This window comes from Bombina bombina, chromosome 4, assembly GCF_027579735.1.
Source record: "Bombina bombina isolate aBomBom1 chromosome 4, aBomBom1.pri, whole genome shotgun sequence".
Taxonomy (NCBI): Eukaryota; Metazoa; Chordata; class Amphibia; order Anura; family Bombinatoridae; genus Bombina; species Bombina bombina.
In genome coordinates this window covers 249085473-249107006 of record NC_069502.1, presented here as the reverse complement: position 1 = coordinate 249107006, position 21534 = coordinate 249085473, and the positions used below count along the sequence as shown (strand labels likewise).

At 40.6% G+C, this 21534-nt stretch overlaps 1 protein-coding gene across 3 annotated transcripts in view; it reads left to right on the top strand.

Moving 5' to 3' along the window:
• PLEKHB2 (pleckstrin homology domain containing B2) overlaps window positions 1-21534 on the top strand; it is a 181776-nt gene that overhangs the window by 40415 nt on the left and 119827 nt on the right. The window contains exon 2 of one of the 3 annotated variants that reach the window (XM_053709868.1): window positions 18245-18318. The exons of 1 other annotated variant lie outside the window; for it this stretch is intronic. In XM_053709868.1, coding sequence (XP_053565843.1) covers window positions 18258-18318 — 61 coding nt within the window. In that variant the 5' untranslated portion in view covers window positions 18245-18257. Of the gene's footprint in view, window positions 1-18203; window positions 18319-21534 lie in introns of all 3 variants that reach the window. One more of the 3 variants, XM_053709870.1, reaches the window with a different exon arrangement.

The following is a 21534-nucleotide window of genomic DNA, read 5'->3' as shown; positions in this document are numbered from 1 at the left end:
GTGATTGCTGCTAACCGCCATTATAATGTAATATAAATGAGAACAATTCATGCAGTATTTTAATATTTGTCTTCATAAAAAGCTCATTAATAATAAATATTGTAAAGACATACAGAACGTACCTAACAGTGATTAATATTGGTGAATTTCATAAAAATACATAAAAGTACATAAAAATGCATAATCCCTTAAACTCAGATAAAAATGAATAGAAACACTTTATATATATTAAAACTATACATCATATCTAAAACATCAGTTCATAAAAGGCATATTTTCTCAAGCATAATTAATACAAGTATAAGAGCACCATCCCATCAATAAGTATACAAATACCCTTGAAAACCAGAAAATCATTTCCCAAAGTAGTGTTATAAATTAACTCCAGAGTGTGATCCTATGGAAAATAATAGAGCCAAGTCTGATCCCCCTTTCTAGGGTCTAGGTGCATATGACTCTAATAAAAATAAACTCTAGTCAGTTCCTAGACGTTCCCTTATACTTACATAAAGGCCTGCAGGTCCAAATCTATATTTAGACCTTTTGGATTATCAATATTGAGGGTTCTGAGTTCGTGAATCCAAAAGGTTTCATGTTGTCTCAGACACCTCAATCTATTGTTGGAGCAATTTGGAGGAATCCAATCAAGTATCATGACTCTTAGGCTCTTATTATTAGCCTCATGAAACTGTTTAAAATGAAAGGGTACACTATGGTTTTCAATTTTATTTTTAATGTTCCCCAAATGTTCATTGAACCTACTTCTGATCATTCTTTTGGTTCTACCTATATAGTAACAATTGCAGTCGCATATGAGGAGATACACCACAAAATTGGATGTACATGAAAATTTGTGTTTAACTTTGTATGATTTGGTCTGATCTATATTTTTGAACATATCTCCTCCAATAATGCGACTGCACATGTTGCAATTCTTAGCCCTGCAAGGCCAGGTTCCATTTTTTCTACTAAGCCAATGGTTGTTAGAGCTTATGGGGGAAGCTTTTGTAGATGTAAATCTGGACGGAGCTAACGTATTTTTAAAATCCCTATTTTTTCTAAAAGTGATGGTGGGCTGGTTTGGTAATAATTTCCCTATGATAGGATCAGATGTTAGAATTCTCCAATGTTTTTTCAGGATGTTACTTATTTCTCTACTTCCCTGGCTATAGGTAGTAATACATCTAATTTCCTCTTTCCCTGTGTTAAGATTCTTGTTTTTATTCGTGGGCTCTAACATGGTTCCCCTGTCCAAATTCGAAATGTTTTCTTTGACAGTGTTCAGGAGATTCTTATCATATCCTTTTTCTATAAACCTGAGGTCTAATAACTTAGACTCTTCTAAATAGTCCTCATAGTGGGTACAATTACGGCGTATCCTCTGACACTGGCCCAGGGGAATATTGTTCTTCCACCTCGGAAGATGTCCACTTTTGGCATTAAGAAAGCCATTTTTATCTGTGGGCTTCCGAAAGTTCTTAACGGCAACCTGATTATTATGGTCTATGTACAGAATTAGATCTAAAAATTCCATGACGTCCCTATGGATCTTGCTGGTAAATCTGAGATTCATGTTGTTATTATTTAGATGTGCTATAAATTCACTTGCCTCATCCTCCTGTCCCTTCCATATAAAAATCACGTCATCAATGTACCGAAAATAATTAATAATTTTGGTGCTAAAAGGATTATTATTCCAAACATAACTATTCTCAAAAAATTCATAAAAAGATTCGCATAGGATGGGGAAAATGTGGTCCCCATCGCTGTGCCTTGTAGCTGTAAATAGAAATTAGAATCAAATTGGAAATAGTTATGCTTTAAAATGAACTCAATTCCTTTTAAAATAAAGTATTTTTGTAATTGGGGAAGGGGACTATTTTGTAGACTATCCTCTACTGCCATGATACCCTGGTCGTGGGGGATACAGGTATAGAGGGCCGTGACATCGCACGTTACCCATAAAAACTCTTTTTCCCATCTGATACCTTCAAAGTCCTGATTGTTTGGGTAGTGTCTTTCAAAAAGGACCTAGTGCTCCGAACCAGGGGTTGTAAAAAGTGGTCTATATAAGTGGAAAGATTGCTAGACAGGGACCCTATTCCAGATATAATGGGTCTCCCCGGCGGATCCACTAAGGCTTTGTGTACCTTAGGGAGATGGTAAAATATGGGGATGGAGGAGTCCCTGTCTAGCAAAAAGCAGAATTCCTCATTATTCAGGATTCCACTTAATTTGGCTTGACTCAAAATATCATTAAGTTCTTTTGTGAATTTTATAGTTGGGTTGAAGGAGAGTCTTTTATAAGTGTCCGTGTCACCTAAAATTCTTGATGCCTCCTTTACATAATCAGGTTTGTCCTGCACTACTACTCCTCCACCCTTATCCGCTGTTTTAATCACTATATTGGGATTATTTTTCAAAATCTGTAGCGTAATTCTTTCTTGTTTTGAAAGATTATCATTGAACCTATTTAACCACTTACCATTTTTACTTTCCCATAATTTAGAGAGGTCTGAGCTAACTAATTTGTTAAAAATCTTAATATGTTCCCCTTGTGCCCCCACCGGAAAAAAGTTAGAAGGCTTCTTAAATCTGGTATGTATTATTGGGGGTTCCTCCTGCTCATCGTGTAAGCTGAAATCCATATTAGGTTGAGTTAAACTAGAGGTTTCACCTTGTAGAGAATTAAGTACTTGCAGAGTTTCTGTATCTTGACTATTTAAACTATTCAGACTCTCTATAGTCCCAGGTACACTCCTGCAATAGGGTTGTTGTTTGATGAAATATCTCTTAAGTGTCATTTTTCTAATATATTTTTGTAGATCGATATATGTTTCGAATTTGTTTGGTGCTTTCTTAGGGGCAAAATATGACCGATTCTCTGGATAGTGGGACTGGATTCTATCAGCTTGATAGTTTCTTACAGATGTCTCCTTCTCATATCTATAACCTAAGTTACTTTTGTTCTTTCTGGGATTATAATTGTAGCTAGTGCTATTCCTCCTATTGTATGTGCGGGGTTTAGGGGAATCATAAGACACTGTTTTTATGTTGTGGTTAGAAGGAAAGTTAGAATCTGTATCTTGATTATTTTTATTGCTGTTATTAATGGTATTGTTTGTTCTTTTCTCATGCTTATAAGTAAACACCTTATCATTTCTATAGTCTTCTAGGTCTCTACTTAATTTTGCCTGTTTGGACTTAGCTAAGTCCTCATTTAATTTCTTATTGCGGGCTTGTATGTTGTCATTAAGTTTTTTCCATCGTTCCTCCCCTTGGAATGGCCTGATTTTTGGAAGTATGGTGTCTATGGCTATTTTTACCTTTTTCAGTTTCAATTCTCTATGCTTAGGAGAAGGAGGATTAGGACACAAAGAAGGAACCACAATCTCCTGATTAATATTCTTGTTTGAAACAACTTTAGGTAGGAAACCTAATTTAGTAGGTAAAACCACTTTATTAGAATGAAAAATAAGATAAGGACAATCAAACTGCAGAGCCAAGAGTTCTGAAACTCTCTGAGCAGAAGAAATAGCAACAAGAAACAAAACCTTCCAAGATAACATCTTGATATCTAAAGAATGCAAAAGTATGCAAAGAGGGGAGGGTCGGGGATCTGCATCGGAGCCTTGCTGGTCTCAACGCATCAGTGACCAGTATATTACACAGCGCATCAACACGCGGCAGAACTCCTAACAGTAAGTAGCAGCAGTCTAGTTACAGCTGCAGGGCAGCACCTTCACACTGTTAATATAGCTACCTGATAATATAGCTACTCCCTTGCATCGACAAAAGGTACATTAAAGCATAAACTGTTTTCTTGGATTGCAGCCAAACACCCTCTAAGCTGTGGTGCGAAAACGCCATTTTTACTGTCTTCACACACTAGTGCTGCTGTTGGATGCGCTGGTTTACTTTAAGTAAAGTCACAATATACCCTCTACCATAAAAATTGAAACAGCTAGAGTGTAAGAGAGAATGGCTTGCTCCCCTTAGAAGTGTCAGAATATTACGTGTGGGATAATCTGTTATCTAAATACATATTTCTGTGACAACAAACTGAGTTACTACTGCCTAGCTGACCATGTGGAAGCTTGCACTGATTATAGACACTTTTACACTGCTATAACTACAAACACTAGCAAATATTTTATGTGAGTTGAACAGTACCTAAGACATAAGAAGCACCCCCATGTATTTTGGCACTCACACTGTATAGGGGGAAATATTGGTGCATTTTCTCTTTAACCTAATTCCTACTTAGTGGAGGGAGTAAACATCAAGAGGAAAAGTTGGAATTTAATAACTGAACCGCTCTCTGGGCTATTGATGCAGCCCTTACATTGTACTCCAGCACCTCTTTTCCTTTTTCCTTTGGAGTTTGCCACTTATGATCAGAAAATATAGTTGACAACTTATTTCACTGAATAACCCTATTGCTGCCACAGCGCATAAGCACAACTTAAGGGAGTAGTTCAGAGTACACAGTCTGTAAGCACTCTCCCCTCCCCTTTCCTGCTGTACACAGTTGCAGCAGGTCTTATCCCAGCATCCTTTTTCCGTCTTGGCTCAGTGGAGGCATTTTCCCTTGGGGAGTGTGTCTATTGCAAGACTTGTGGAGCTTACAATCTTAAAAGGGACAGTGTACAGAACTTTAGTCAATCAAGCTGACTTTCTGGAAATATGTAAATATTCTACTCTAAACCAAAAGGAAATCTTTGTTTTTGTTTTGGAAAATGACCACTCTACTCTACATGTAATGGATTAAAGCTCTTTAGGAGGCCGCACTAACCTGCTCTGTGCTCAGTGTTTCCTATATGCTCTGGTCCTACCTCAGCTAACTTAAAATTACTCACTTCTACCCTTGAGACTTGATCCTTCATAGACCAGTAGCAGGGGAATACCAACTGTGTATACATTTCTGTTTGAGTTCATCATACCTAGCGCTACTATTCTCCAACATGTCGCAACCACTCAGGAGGAAGAACAAGCCGCAATTCCCTCTTAAAAAGACAGTAATTGATCATTTCAGCCCTCCTCCGTCGACCCTCAAACTTCCTATGATCCACCTGAATCTCCAGTGCCTGAATCAACAGAGTTGATCCTGTCAGCTCTTAAAGATATACAAGGCAGTTCCTCGAGTACAGTTACTCCAACCTTTATTCTTGAGTCATTGAAGTCTATGCTTGATGATCACCATGCATCATTTGCTGCAAAACTTTCTGCCTCCACGGCAGAGCTCAAAAAAGAAATATCTTTCTTTTTTAGTTTTTTAGTTGTTCGAGCATATGGTATTATCTTCACTATATGTCCAATGTGGAACTTTATAACATCTTATGTTTTCATTGATCACCGAATACTTTATAAATTGTTGGGATATATTGTCGTCTGTTGAACCAAACTACTGCAATAGTAGCTCCCTTTCCCCCGCTCATACACCTTTATGTTGTGGTAGTGCTTTTAGCACTAAGCTCTCCCATTCTGTGGCTTTCCCCTACCAACTTACGCCCTACTTTTAAGCGCAGGACTATCAATATCCTCCCTCATAGCCCCCCCTTTTTATTTTTTCTTCTCTGATCTTACTCTCCTCCATGCATGTGGTAATTCTTTGCTAGACCCTTATATTGAGATTAGAACCCTTTGTGAGATCTGTATCCCTTTTTAGGATCTTAACACCTTACTCCCTTTAAACCAAACACTGAACAATTTTTCCAATCCGGCCTTAGGCCGTACCGCAATTTATTATTAGAGCAGGTGGTAATTAGCGGCCTCCTGTATTTCCATTACTCCTCCCTTTGCATTAGCTCTAATCCCCTTCCCCTTTCTGGTATTCAATAACAACCACCCCTCCCCTACATTTATAAGTTAGACGCTTGCTACCTATACTTATATCTCTCCTCGCTTACAACTAAGCCCACCTCCCGCTTCCCAGAAAAACAAACAAACAAAGCAGTAGACTGACGAAAGTTCTTAGTCTCCTAAAGATAGAACTTCAATGCACGCACAACATCTAGGTTGTGCAATAAACACTCCTTAGGAGAAGGAGGATTAGGACACAAAGAAGGAACACAATCTCCTGATTAATATTCTTGTTTGAAACAACTTTAGGTAGGAAACCTAATTTAGTAGGTAAAACCACTTTATTAGAATGAAAAATAAGATAAGGACAATCAAACTGCAGAGCCAAGAGTTCCGAAACTCTCTGAGCAGAAGAAATAGCAACAAGAAACAAAACCTTCCAAGATAACATCTTGATAGCTAAAGAATGCAAAAGTATGCAAAGAGGGGAGGGTCGGGGATCTGCATCGGAGCCTTGCTGGTCTCAACGCATCAGTGACCAGTATATTACACAGCGCATCAACACGCGGCAGAACTCCTAACAGTAAGTAGCAGCAGTCTAGTTACAGCTGCAGGGCAGCACCTTCACACTGTTAATATAGCTACCTGATAATATAGCTACTCCCTTGGACCGACAAAAGGGACATTAAAGCATAAACTGTATTCTTGGATTGCAGCCAAACACCCTCTAAGCTGTGGTGCGAAAACGCCATTTTTACTGTCTTCACACACTAGTGCTGCTGTTGGATGCGCTGGTTTACTTTAAGCAAAGTCACAATATACCCTCTACCATAACAATTGAAACAGCTAGAGTGTAAGAGAGAATGGCTCCCCTTAGAAGTGTCAGAATATTACGTGTGGGATAATCTGTTATCTAAATACATATTTCTGACATATTTATGACAACAAACTGAGTTACTGCTGCCTAGCTGACCACGTGGAAGCTTGCACTGATTATAGACACTTTTACACTGCTATAGGCATTAATCACAAGTCAACTACAAACACTAGCAAGTCTTTTATGTGAGTTGAACAGTACCTAAGACATAAGAAGCACCTCCATGTATTTTGGCACTCACACTGTATAGGGGGAAATATTGGTGCATTTTCTCTTTAACCTAATTCCTACTTAGTGGAGGGAGTAAACATCAAGAGGAAAAGTTGGAATTTAATAACTGAACCGCTCTCTGGGCTATTGACGCAGCCCTTACATTGTACTCTAGCACCTCTTTTCCTTTTTCCTTTGGAGTTTGCCACTTATGATCAGAAAATATAGTTGACAACTTATTTCACTGAATAACCCTATTGCTGCCACAGCGCATAAGCACAACTTAAGGGAGTAGTTCAGAGTACACAGTCTGTAAGCACTCTCCCCTCCCCTTTCCTGCTGTACACAGTTGCAGCAGGTCATATCCCAGCATCCTTTTTCCGTCTTGGCTCAGTGGAGGCATTTTCCCCTGGGGAGTGTGTCTATTGCAAGACTTGTGGAGCTTACAATCTTAAAAGGGACAGTGTACAGAACTTTAGTCAATCAAGCTGACTTTCTGGAAATATGTAAATATTCTACTCTAAACCAAAAGGAAATCTTTGTTTTTGTTTTGGAAAATGACCCCTCTACTCTACATGTAATGGATTAAAGCTCTTTAGGAGGCCGCACTAACCTGCTCTGTGCTCAGTGTTTCCTATATGCTCTGGTCCTACCTCAGCTAACTCAAAATTACTCACTTCTACCCTTGAGACTTGATCCTTCATAGACCAGTAGCAGGGGAATACCAACTGTGTATACATTTCTGTTTGAGTTCATCATACCTAGCGCTACTAGCTTCCAACATGTCGCAACCACACAGGAGGAAGAACAAGCCGCAATTCCCTCTTAAAAAGACAGTAATTGATCATTTCAGCCCTCCTCCCTCAGACCCTCAAACTTCTTATGATCCACCTGAATCTCCAGTGCCTGAATCAACCGAGTTGATCCTGTCAGCTCTTAAAGATATACAAGGCAGTTCCTCGAGTACAGTTACTCCAACCTTTATTCTTGAGTCATTGAAGTCTATGCTTGATGATCACCATGCATCATTTGCTGCAAAACTTTCTGCCTCCACGGCAGAGCTCAAAAAAGAAATATCTTCCACTAATGAACGGATAGATACACTCGAAAGGAAGTATGATGATTTGGCTAACCGAAAAAGATTACCAATGATTATATACAGAAGAGCTAGATGCAAGAGAGGACAGTTTTTTGTGTGATCTGCTTACACTGGTGATTGATAACTGGCGGCCATTCTTGGGGACACAATCACTTAAGCAAGGAGCTGAGACTAACCTTGATATATGCAATACCGTTTCTTCAAATGAGGTGATCTGAATATACTTGAAAAGGATTGAAACATTCATTGGTTCAAGTCGGTGATGTATGATTGTTCTATGTTTTGATATTTAAATCAAAGGTATTTAGTAACTATAGTCCAATAGCAGATTTAAAAGAACAATTTGTATTTTAAAACTTGTATTTCATAGCCTGTGTATTTTAAAACTAATCATTAGTGCTAAGTAATTTATCTTTGCGAATATATATATATTTTAGAATTGGTCTTAATTGTAAGTAATTAAGGATTTATTTCAGCTTAGATAAATTGTCATTTAAACAGACTATTTACATTAAGAATATATATATAATTCTGGAGTAGTGATGTCGTGAACAGTTCTGCCGCGAATAGTTCGCAGCGAACATAGCATGTTCGCGTTCGCAGCGGACGGCGAACATTTGCGATGTTCGATCCGCCCCCTATTCATCATCATTGAGTAAACTTTGACCTTCTACCTCACAGTCAGAAGACACATTCCAGCCAATCAGCAGCAGACACTCCCTCCCAGACCCTCCCACCTCCTGGACAGCATCCATTTTAGATTAATTCAGAGCCTGCATTCTTAGTGAGAGGAGGGAAAGTGTAGCTGCTGCTGATTTAATAGGGAAATCGATAGCTAGGCTAGTGTATTCAGTGTCCACTACAGTCCTGAAGGACTCATCTGATCTCTGCTATAAGGACAGCACCCCAAAAAGCCCTTTTTAGGGCTAGAACATCAGTCTGCTTTTTTTTTTTTTTTTTTTTTTTTTTTTTTTTCCTGTGTAACACCAGTACAAGTCATATCTGCTAAAACAGTAGTGTACATTTAAAAAAAAACAACAACATTTTTTTAATTTGAAATAATAGCAGTCAGTTTCCTTCACACGTGTGCGTTTCAGGTCCTGCCAGGGCACAGTGTGACACCAGTGCAAGTCATATCTGCTAAAACAGTAGTGTACATTTAAAAAAATACAAAAAAACTTTTTTTAATTTGAAATAATAGCAGTCAGTTTCCTTCACACATGTGCGTTTCAGGTCCTGCCAGGGCACAGTGTGACACCAGTGCAAGTCATATCTGCTAAAACAGTAGTGTACATTTAAAAAAAAAAAACCTTACACTACCTGAACGATACAACATCATACCTGATGTTTTAAAGCATGTTATTCCAAACAATTTAGGAATGTTAGGTGATTTATGCCCTTTATGGATTAAAACCAGACTCTGCATCAACTATGTAATTTTCCATGGGAGTTTGCCATGGATCCCCCTCCGGCATACCACAGTCCAGGTGTCACAGAGAGGGGGGAGAGATACAGAGACAGAGAGGGGGGAGAGATACAAAGACAGAGAGAGGGGGAGAGATACAAAGACAGAGAGAGGGGGAGAGATAAAGAGCGAGATACAGAGAGAGAGACATAGAGAGAAGGGTGAGAGAGAGATAGAGGGGGAGAGAGACACAGAGAGAGAGCAACAAAGAGGGGGGAGAGAGAGATACAGAGGGGGGGGGGAGTGAGATACAGAGAGGGGGAGAGAGAGAGACATAGGGGGAAGAGGGAGAGGGGGGAGAGATACACACACAGAGCAACAGAGAGGGGAGAGATACAGAGAGGGGGGAGAGATACAGAGACAGCGAGGGGGAGAGATACAATGACGGGGAGATACAGAGACAGAGAGGGGGGAGAGATACAGAGACAGAGAGGGGGAGAGATACAGAGACAGAAAGGGGGGAGAGATACAGAGACAGAGAGGGGGGAGGGATACAGAGACAGAGAGGGAGGAGAGACACAGAGACAGAGAGGGGGGAGAGATACAGAGACAGAGAGGGGGAGAGATACAGAGACAGGGGGGAGAGATACAGAGACAGAGAGGGGGAGAGATACAAAGACAGAGAGGGGGAGAGATACAAAGACAGAGAGGGGGGAGAGATACAAAGACAGAGAGGGGGGAGAGATACAGAGACAGAGAGCGGGGAGAGATACAGAGACAGAGAGGGGGGAGAGATACAGAGATAGGGAGGGGGAGAGATACAAAGACAGAGGGGGGGTACAAAGACAGAGAGGGGGGAGATACAGAGACAGAGAGGGGGGAGAGATATAGAGACAGAGGGGGGAGAGATACAGAGACAGAAAGGGGGGAGAGATACAAAGACAGAGAGGGGGAGAGATACAAAGACAGAGAGAGGGGGAGAGATACAAAGACAGAGGGGGGATACAAAGACAGAGGGGGGATACAAAGACAGAGAGGGGGGGAGATACAGAGACAGAGAGAGGGGGAGAGATACAAAGACAGAGGGGGGAGAGATACAAAGACAGAGGGGGGGATACAAAGACAGAGAGGAGATACAGAGACAGAGAGGGAAGATACAGAGAGGGGGGAGAGAGACAGAGAGGGGGGAGATACAGAGACAGAGAGGGGGGAGAGATATAGAGACAGAGAGGGGGAGAGATACAGAGACAGAGAGGGGGGAGAGATACAGAGACAGAGAGGGGGGAGAGATACAAAGACAGAGAGGGGGAGAGATAGAAAGACAGAGAGAGGGGGAGAGATACAAAGACAGAGAGAGGGGGAGAGATACAAAGACAGAGAGGGGGGAGATATATATATAATGCATAGATATCTGTGTTTAGGAAGTTTCTTAGTTCAGCGTGGTCAGTTAGTTATCCTTACTGTAAGGCTGTAACTTTAGTTTCAAGGGGGAGAGGGAAGAAAAACAAGCAGTCGGCAGCACTCGGCAGATGCAGCCTAAGTGACAGTGGCCACTGGCCAGGCTCAAATGTAGTTGATGACGTTGCCTGTTGTGCCATGTTGCGTTGTGGGCCACCACCGGAAACAAATGAAGTTAACTAACTAAATATACAGCACAGCAGAGCAGTCATATTAGTAAATATGGTGTGATCAGACCACATAAATAAAAAAAATACATAAGCCTCTACCTTTACCTTTTAGCGTGCAAACACTGTCTGGGGCATCACAGCAACAAACCAAGTAAACAGCACTGTCTGAGTCAGTGGGCGGGACTAAGGTAACCGGCGGCCCACCGGGCAAATGCCCGGTATGCCCTATGGCCAGTCCGGGCCTGCAATGAGTGTTCCTTGTCAGCTCAGCTAGTGGTAACAACTCAGACCAGTTAGTATGGAGAGAAATAACAAAGGTTCTGAGATAGGCTTCGAGATCTTGATTTACACTCTCAGTTAGCCTATTAGTCTGAGGATGGTAGCCAGAAGACAAGGAAACAGTGGTTCCAATAAACTTGCAAAAGGCTCTCCAAAAAGTACAGATGAATTGTGGACCTCTGTCGGAAACAATATTCACGGGAATGCCATGAAGTCATACCACATGCAACAGAAGAAGAGACAATAATTCTTGGGCAGATGGCAATTTCTTTAGGGGTACAAAATGAGCCAGTCTGGAAAATCGATCCACCACAACCCAGATAACCGTATGATGGTCAGAAGGAGGAAGGTCCACAATGAAGTCCATTGTTATGTGTGTCCACGGTTATTTGGCGATGGACAACGGTTAGAGCAAGCCAGGAGGCAAGGATCGGATAGTTTTGTTGGCAGCACAAGTAGTGCAGGCTTTCACATTATCCTGACAGCCAGACTTCATAGTAGGCCACCATGCATGTCAGGAAAGAAGCTTAAAGCTGGATGTCCTGAAAGTTTTGTATCATGAGCCCAGGATAGCACAGGAGTGCATAGGTTCAGAGGTACAAAGAAGATATCGGGAGCCACGGGGGCTTCAGGAGGCTTTCTAGACTGGGCACGTTGCAGTCTTTGAAGAAAAGTGGTATTTAGTTGAGTAACCACACAGGGGGGGGGTATGATGTGTTCAATAGGAGCTTCAGAGGAATCACTAGACTGAGGAAACTGACGGGAAAGGGCATCAGCCTTCTTGTTTTTGGTCCCAGGAAGATAAGAGACCACAAAGTTAAAACGGGGTAAGAACAAGGCCCACCTGGCCTGTCGAGGATTGAGTCGATGAGCAGTCTCTAAGTATGTCAGATTCTTGTGGTTAGTGAGAATGTCAATGGGATTGGCAGTACCCTCTGGCCAATAATGCTATTCAGTCAGGACCATCTTAATGGCTAAGAGTTCACGATTACCCACGTCGTAATTCCTCTCTGCAAGAGTAAAGCGTTTAGAGAAAAAGGCTACAGTGTGCAACTTGGAGGTCGAAGGATCCCTTTGGGTTAGAACTGCTCCAGCTCCTATCTCGGAGGCATCAACCTCTAAAGTGAACTGCAGGTCAGGATCAGGATGGCGGAGCACAGGAGCAGAACAAAAGGCTTTTTTCAGACGAGAGAAGGCATCTATGGCTTCAGGAGGCCAATGTTTACAGTCTTTGTTCCGTTTTGTAAATTGAGTGAGTGGAGCGACTATTTGGGAAACGAGGCCCAAAGGAGGCCGAAACGATCGTCTGGGGTTGTCATGTTCCTTGTTCAGAGGAGAATTGCCTGGTATTTCAGGGCTGGACTGACCATGTCGGCGGGATCAGACTGATATACTACAGGAAAGTGTTCCTCTGTGAAAAGCACAATTGGGCAGAATGAAGCTACTACCAGGTGGCAACCGGGCCATAGAACAAGCTATTGATACTGCTGTTTGTTCCTGGCAGACTGCTTCTCATTCTGTTTTGCATATGTAAATATGACCCTGGGGATAGTCTCCCTAAGTGTGATGGGGGAAACCAGACGTGGACTCCTTGCCCAATGTGCTTAGAGGGATATGGCTGCACCTCACTGACGAGGCCCAAAGAAGGTCGAAACGATCGTCTGGGGTTGTCATGTTCCTTGTTCAGAGGAGAATTGCCTGGTATTTCGGGGCTGGACTGACCATGTCGGCAGGATCAGACTGATATACTACAGGAAAGTGTTCCTCTGTGAAAAGCACAATTGGGCAGAAAGAAGCTACTACCAGGTGGCAACCGGGCCATAGAACAAGCTATTGATGCTGCTGTTCGTTCCTGGCAGACTGCTTCTCATTCTGTTTTGCGACTATTTGGGAAACGTTCTTTATAAACTTGTGGTAATAATTGGAGAACCCCAAGAATCTCTGTAGTTCCTTTAATGAAGTGGGTTGAGGCCACTTCTAGAACTGTGGTGAGCTTAGATGGATCCATGGCAAAACCCTCCTTTGAGATGACATAGCCAAGGAACTGGATCTGAACTTGATCAAACTCACATCTTTCCAGTTTGGCTACCAGAGAATTGTCTCTAAGGTGTAGAAGTACCTGTCTCACGTGTTCATGATTCTCCTTCAGGGTGGAGGAGAAAATAAGGATATCATCCAGGTAGACGATGACAGTGCGATTGAGGAGGTCACAGAAGACATCGTTGACAAATGCCTGGAAGACTGCAGGGGCATTACACAGCCCAAAGGGTATTACGAGGTATTCGTAATGCCCTGATCTTGTGTTGAAGGCAGTCTTCCATTCATGCCCTGGGAAAATACGAATCAGATTGCACGCCCCATGTTGGTCCAGCTTGGTGGAGTAGCGAGCATTCTGATGTGAATCATAAAGTTCAGTGATTAAAGGAATGGGATAGCGATTATTGATAGTGATGTTGTTTAAGGCCCTGTAGTCAATGCAGGGTCTGAGCCCACCATCCTTCTTACTGACAAAAAAGAAGCCAGCCCCGGAAGGAGAGGAGGAAGGGCGAATGAAACCTTTAGCTAGGTTCTCTTGAATATACTCCTCCATGGAAATTGTTTCAGCTTTGGAGAGTGGATAAGTCCTCCCTTTAGGAAGTGGGGCTCCGGGAAAGAGGTCAATGTTGCAGTCGTAACGACAGTGGGGTGGCAGCACGTCCACTGCCTTTTTTTTCAAACACATCTGTGAAATCCACATATACTGAGGGAATGCTTGAAGGGTCTGTAGACTGGCTATGGGGATGTGGAGCAGAGGAGTAACCTTAGCAAGGCAGGAGTGGAAGCAGGAGGTACCTCGGGAGGCCAACTGTCCCTCAGCCAAGTCAAACTGTGGATTGTGTATACGAAGCCAAGGATGACAGACTGTGCTGGGGAATGAATGACATAAAACTGCAACTGTTCTGTATGAAGGACTCCCACAGTCAGGGTTAGGGGTGCTGATTCGAAATGGAATAACCCTGAACCAAGGGGAGTGCCATTCAGAGTAGTTATTTTGAGACAATGTCTTTTCTGTAGAAGAGGTTACCCTGCCTGAATCATAAAACGGTGATCCCAAAAATTTCCAGCTACCCCTGAATCAATGCAGGCTTGAGCGTGGACAGAATTCTGAAGGAAGGTAAGAGTAACAGGTACCAGAATCCGAGAGGAGTGAGGGGATTTAATAGTGATCATGCTTAGAGTTACCCCAGTATTACCCTCTAAGCATTTGCTTTTCCCGGGCCGAATATCACAATTCTTTATTTGGTGGGAGTTAGAACCACAATAAAAGCATAGTCTCAATCTCCTTCTTCTCTGTCTTTCAGACTCTGTGGGTTTGAAGGCGGAGAGATCCATAGGTTCCTCTCCTGAGGTAACCGGAGGTGCTGAAGGGGTAGAGGATAGTGTAGAGACGGGTAGGTGGACGAGAGGAAAGGATTCTACAAGTTCTGTCTCTTTATAACACAAAGTGTTATAAAGTCATCCAAGGAAGAAAAAACATCACGATATGTAAGTTCATCCTTGAGGCGTTCATGCAAACCTCTCCTAAAGGCCGCCTTGAGAGCACTGCCATCCCAACTGGTCTCAAGTGCCAAGGTGCGAAACTCGATGGCATATTGTGCCACAGTTCTATTGCTCTGGCAGAGATCCAGGAGAGAAGCACGGCCAGAAGCCTCAAACACAGAAGATAATGCAGAAATGAAAGCATCAGCATCGTTCAGGTGTTGAGCGTTCTGTTCCAAAAAGGGGGAGACCCAGGCCAGGGCCTTGTATTTCAATAAGGAAATGATAAAGGTGACCTCTGACTGATGAGACTGGAAGGTGTAAGGATCATTGTGAAAAAGTGCAGTCTGCACTGGTTAAGAAAACCACTACAATCAGTAGTACCTTCATATTTGTCAGGCAATGGTATCTGGGGTATACTTCCAGAAGCAGGGGAAGAAGTTTCAGCACTAGGAGCAGAGACCAGCGGTGTAACAACAGGAACGGTATCCTTCACAGCAACTAGTGAGGAGAGCTTAGCGGTTATAGCCTCTAGTTTAGAATCCACACTCTGCAATTGTATGGTATGGGTTCCCAACATCTGTCCTTGAAGATAAACTGCTCTTGCTACCTCATTTGGGTCCATGGCCCAAGTATAATGTAATGCTCGTGGAATATTCCACTATCAGACCAAACTTGGCCAGTAGTCTTCTTATCCCGGAACCAAGCTGAAATGATAGGGAATAACCCAGAGAAGAGAAAGTTTGCAAAATGAGGTAAGTGGTACTCACAGTAGGCAGGGTAGTCTTTGGCGGCAACAGGAGGGAAATCCAGCGGTATGGCAGTTCAAGGATAAACCAATAGAGGGACCGGAAACAGGCAGGAATCAGTAACAAAGGAATCCAGTGATATAAAAGTTCAGGGATAAACCAATAGAATGGTCAGGCAGGCAGAGTTTGGTAACAGTATAGCAATCCAATAGTTCAAGTGTTAAGCAGGCAGAGTGGTCAGACAGGCAGAGTTCAGCAACAATATGGCAATGTAGAACTTTAGGGGTTAAGCAAGCAGAGTAGTCAGACAGGCAGAGTTTAGTAACGTTATATCAATCCAGCATATACAGATAATAGCACCCAGGAGCACACACAGTAACAACTATACCTGGGCAGTGATAGGTAGAAAGTGAGCAACTTACATAGGCGCAGGATTCGTGCCACAGGAGATCCTGACCGGTTTCAGAGGAGAAGAGATGTGCTGCGATGATGTCACCGCCGCACGCACACACGAGCCAATTCTTCCCCTGGCAATGGCCAGAGCAGCAAGCGCCGCGTCCCTGGCAACAGCCAGAGCAGCGTGACACTTTCTGTGCCAAACAAGTGACTGGTGCAGGGTTGGTTAACCCTGGTCATCACAGCAGTGAATTGGAAAGCTGTATGCTCTGAATCATGGAAGAAATATATTTGTGTTTTATGTCCCTTTAAAGGGACAGTGTACTGTAAAAATTTGTTTCCCCTTAATGTATTCCCAATGACGTGGTAGTTCCTTTATGTTTATTTTTATAAACTAAACAGCTGTATTTTTCTCATTGAAACTACAACCCATCAAAATAGACTAACCCTGCAGAGAGATCATACACCTGTATCTTATCACTAAAATGCTTCTCTTTCTTATCTCAATCTTTATACAATACATAGAAACAACAATAACAAATTAACATTTTAGAACATTATCTCTCCAACTCCTCACTGGGAGTGTAATTTATTCTGGTGGCTGTGTTTGCATAACTTGTCAATAGCCTATACTTAAGTCAGGAATATTCAGTAAAGGTGGGGATACAACAGGGAAATCAGTTATTTCAAATGACAAAATAAAGGTATAGGAGATATTTGTAAACAATTTTATACTCTCAGGTAAGATAGATAATTGGGAACGCATTAAAGGCAAGATAAATTTAGAGGGGTCCATTTATTAATGTGCGGACGGACATGATCCGATATAGCATACGCTGTCGGCATTTATCATTGTACCAGCAGTTCTTGTGAACTGCTGGTGCAATACCACCCCCTGCAGATTCGCGGCCGTATTCGATCGGGCGGATTGCTGTCCGCCACCTTAGAGGTGGAGGGAAAGTTAAGGAGCAGCAGTCTTAGGACTTCTTAACTTCCGCTTCAGCCGGAACTGAAGTGGAGTGGGCCTGAGGCAGCATCCACTGCTTCATAAATAGACCCCAGAGTATAGACTCCCATTACTGAATAAGGCGCTATGTTTTACTTTCCATTTGACAGTGTATCTTTTTATTCTTTGAACATTTGTGAAAACCTTGTTGAAAAATTGTAAATAACCGTTTTTTTTATAGTTTTATGTGTGTTTAATTATATATATAATTAGCATATTTGTTATTAATTCAAATGGTTTGGAATAGATATCTTAAAGGGACATTGTACAATAGATTTATCTTTGCGTAAATGTTTTGTAGATGATTAGGGCCGGACTGGGAATAAAAAACAGCCCAGTAAAATTTGGAGACCAGCCCTATTTGCCATTGAGTCAATAAAATGCATATGCCCCATTTTTCTCAAAAGAGGTTATAGGGATACTCATCCGCTAATATTTTTTTCAGAATTATATCAGTTTATATAAAAAAAAGTACCAATTTGTTGTTATATAGACACCCTACATCCCAATTGTAGCTTTCCAGCCCACTGGGAAATATCCTGGTAGGCTAATCTGGCCTTGAAGATGATCCATTTATAGCCCATCTGGGGGTGTTTTTGTAAAAATGTATAGTTTTGCTTATTTTTTAATAAAATTGTGCTGATTTTGACTCCTAACCAAGCCCCAATTTCAGATGTATACTGAAGTCTGCAGACTTCAGATTGCTTCTGTTTATTTAAAGGGTCTTTTCATATGTAGGGGAGGGGGAAGGTCTGCTCTCAGCCCCTTTCACTAGTTGTCCCAGCCTAACCTAATCAAAAGTGCTAAATTTGGAGCTTCTAAGTAAGTTTTTAAAGGTTTTATATTGGATTTTTATATCAGCATCTGTGCATATTCTTCTTTATAGTAGTATCTATTACATGCAGTTATATGAAAATTGGTAAATTGGTGCGTACTGCCCCTTTAAAAAAAATAATCTGATGGATTACAATATGGTCATTGCCTGAAATGTAACAATAATATAAATCCCACTAGTCTAAAAAAATAGTGGAAAAGCTTCTTATACATTATCAGAGAGAAATCTGTCTTAAAAAAACCCAAACATATATAGTGTTAACTATCCTGTCCCTCGGGTAGTGACAGCACTATGTAAACAAAGCACTGGTAGAACAACAAGCTTTGAGTCTCCTGATTACTAATCTTGTTTTGTTCATCCATAAGCAAATATCTTACGTTTCTAATTATTTGTATCAGGTTTTCTGACATCAGTTTATTTTTTTCAACTTCGTTACAAGAGATACTTTCAAAATGGGCAGCGAGCTGAAAGCCGATGAACTTAAACTACCCCCATATGAGAAAGAACAAAAGGGTATGTGAACTATTGTCATTAAGTGCATGCTGTGCTCTCTTACTGGGGATATTCTATTTTACTTGTAAAGCTGATTACAGAATTCATCTATAGAAAACTGCCTCTTACATGTTAAAGGAGCACAGTGCAATAATAAAATGCTGTTCTGTATTCTAGAGTTTCAAAAGTTTTACTTTAATACTGCTGCTCTGTATAAATCTAGGAGAGAAGCACAATTACTGGTTTTATTAGACTATAAGCACAATTACTGGCCGTATTAGGTTATAAGCACAATTACTGGCTGTATTAGGTTGTAAGCACAATTCCTGCCTGTATTAGGTTATAAGCACAATTGCTGGCTGTATTAGGTTATAAGCACAATTACTGGCTGTATTTGGTTATCAGCACAATTACTGGCTGTATTAGGTTATAAGCACAATTGCTGGCTGTATTAGGTAATAAGCACAATTGCTGGCTGTATTTGGTTATAAGCACAATTGCTGGCTGTATTAGGTAATAAGCACAATTGCTGGCTCTATAAGGTTATAAGCAGAATTGCTGGCCGTATTTGGTTATAAGCACAATTACTGGCCGTATTAGGTTATAAGCACAATTACTGGCTGTATTTGGTTATAAGCACAATTGCAGGTTGTATTTGGTTATAAGCACAATTGCTGGCTGTATTCGGTAATAAGCACAATTGCTGGCTGTATTTGGTTATAAGCACAATTGCTGGCTGTATTAAGTAATAGGCACAATTGCTGGCTGTATTAGGTTGTAAGCACAATTCCTGCCTGTATTAGGTTATAAGCACAATTGCTGGCTGTATTAGGTTATACGCACAATTACTGGCTGTATTAGGTTATAAGCACAATTACTGGCTGTATTAGGTTATAAGCACAATTACTGGCTGTATTAGGTTATAAGCACAATTGCTGGCTGTATTAGGTTATAAGCACAATTGCTGGCTGTATTAGCTTATAAACACAATTGCTGGCTGTATTAGGTTAAAAGCACAATTGCTGGCTGTATTAGGTTATAAGCACAATTACTGGCTGTATTAGGTTATAAGCACAAGTACAGACTGTATTAGGTTATAAGCACAAGTACAGACTGTATTAGGTTATAAGCACAATTACTGGCTGTATTAGGTTATAAGCACAATTGCTGGCTGTATTAGGTTAAAAGCACAATTACTGGCTGTATTAGGTTATAAGCACAAGTACAGACTGTATTAGGTTATACGCACAAATACTGGCTGTATTAGGTTATAAGCACAATTGCTGGCTGTATTAGGTAATAAGCACACTTCATGGCTGTATTTGGTTATAAGCACAATTGCAGGCTGTATTAGTTTATAAGCACAATTGCTGGCTGTATTAGGTTATAAGCACAATTGCTGGCTGTATTAGGTTATAAGCACAATTACTGGTTGTATTAGGTTATAAGCACAATTGCTGGCTGTATTCGGTAATAAGCACAATTGCTGGCTGTATTAGGTTATAAGCACAATTGCTGGCTGTATTAGGTTATAAGCACAATTACTGGTTGTATAAGGTTATGAGCACAATTGATGGTTGTATTAGGTTATACGCACCATTACTGGGTGTATTTGGTTATAAACACAATTACAGGCTGTATTAGATTATATATTGATAAGCAACAAAGGTTTATAGATATACTTAAAGTCCAGCTGATGATGACACCTTTTTGGATTTTCAAAAATATTTGTACCTTATTTAACAAGTATTTTTTATTATTTTATTCGTCGGGCTATTACTTAGGATGATCATCATCATGTTCACAAACACAGAATCGAGATTTAGTTTAGTCACTGAAATAAAGAATCTCCAAAAGGTACAGGCAGAAGAGAAGGTGTAAATAAAATCTAAAACCATGTCTTTTTATTTAAAGGGACAGTCAACACCAGAATTTTTGTTGTTTTAAAAGATAGATAATCCCGTAATGAACTATTTCCCAGTTTGCATATCCAACACAGTTATAATAATACACGTTTTACCTCTGTAATTACCTTGTATCTAAGCCTCTGCAGACTGCCCCCTTAATTTTGTTCTTTTGACAGACTTGCATTTTAGCCAATCAGTGCTCACTCCTTTGTAAATTCACTTGCATGAGCTCAATGTTATCTATATGAAACACATGAACTAACACCCTCTAGTGGTGAAAAAAATGGTCAAAATGCATTCAGATTAGAGGGGGCCTTCAAGGTCTAAGAAATTACCATATAAACTTCCTAGGTTTAGCTTTCAACTAAGAATACCAAAAGAACAAAGCAAAATTGATGATAAAAGTAAATTGGAAAGTTGTTTAAAATTACATGCCCTATTTGAATCACAAAAGGTTTTTTTGGCCTAAACTGTCCCTTTAAAAGCACTCACTGTGTGGCACGCGTGCATCAACCAATTACATCTGACTGGCTTTGCTCTTAACAAACTCATTTATTTTAAAAATTACATAGGAACCCAGCCACAGAGGAATGTTATACTATACTGTACATTGTCAAGTGGACAGGCATATAAAGTAATAGTGAATTGTGATAATTATCATACACCTATAGCAATGTATTTTTATCATGGCTATAAAATATACATTCTTACAATGTTTTGTCATTTTCCCCCTCCCCTCAAAAACTTTTCTCTGAGACACAGTTAGCTTTAAATTGCTTGGTGATCAAACATATTCATTCTGTAAGTTCAAGGTAATGTTAATTAGTTCTTGGTATATTATGGATGGTCTTCAAGTTAAGAAATTGTGCATTACCTTAAACATATGAATGCATAGAAGCATATATTGTTACTCCATGGGTTTGTCTAATATCTAATGCAGTAATGCAGTATCTATTGGAAATTCTAACCCCAGAATAATGAATAATCCTCAAGAGTGTCATAAATAATAAACCCCTGAAGACTCGATTTGCCAAACATCAGTTGCTTTTGCAGCAATGGTATTAATGTAAATACGAACCTAAATCTAAATGCTATCTTCTTGTTCCCTACCTAGCAACAGCTCCCGAGGGCACTTGCTATAACAACTACTACTGATACATCTTCAACTTACCCAACCTATTGCATCTGCAGTATATAGAAGTCATTAGTGCATATTAACACGTGATATTGTGTTTTACTGAATCTAAACTTAGATGACTATGCTCTATAATCTAAACAATTTTTATTGCTGCAATTAGAAATACTATTTTAAATAGAAAATTAAACTTAT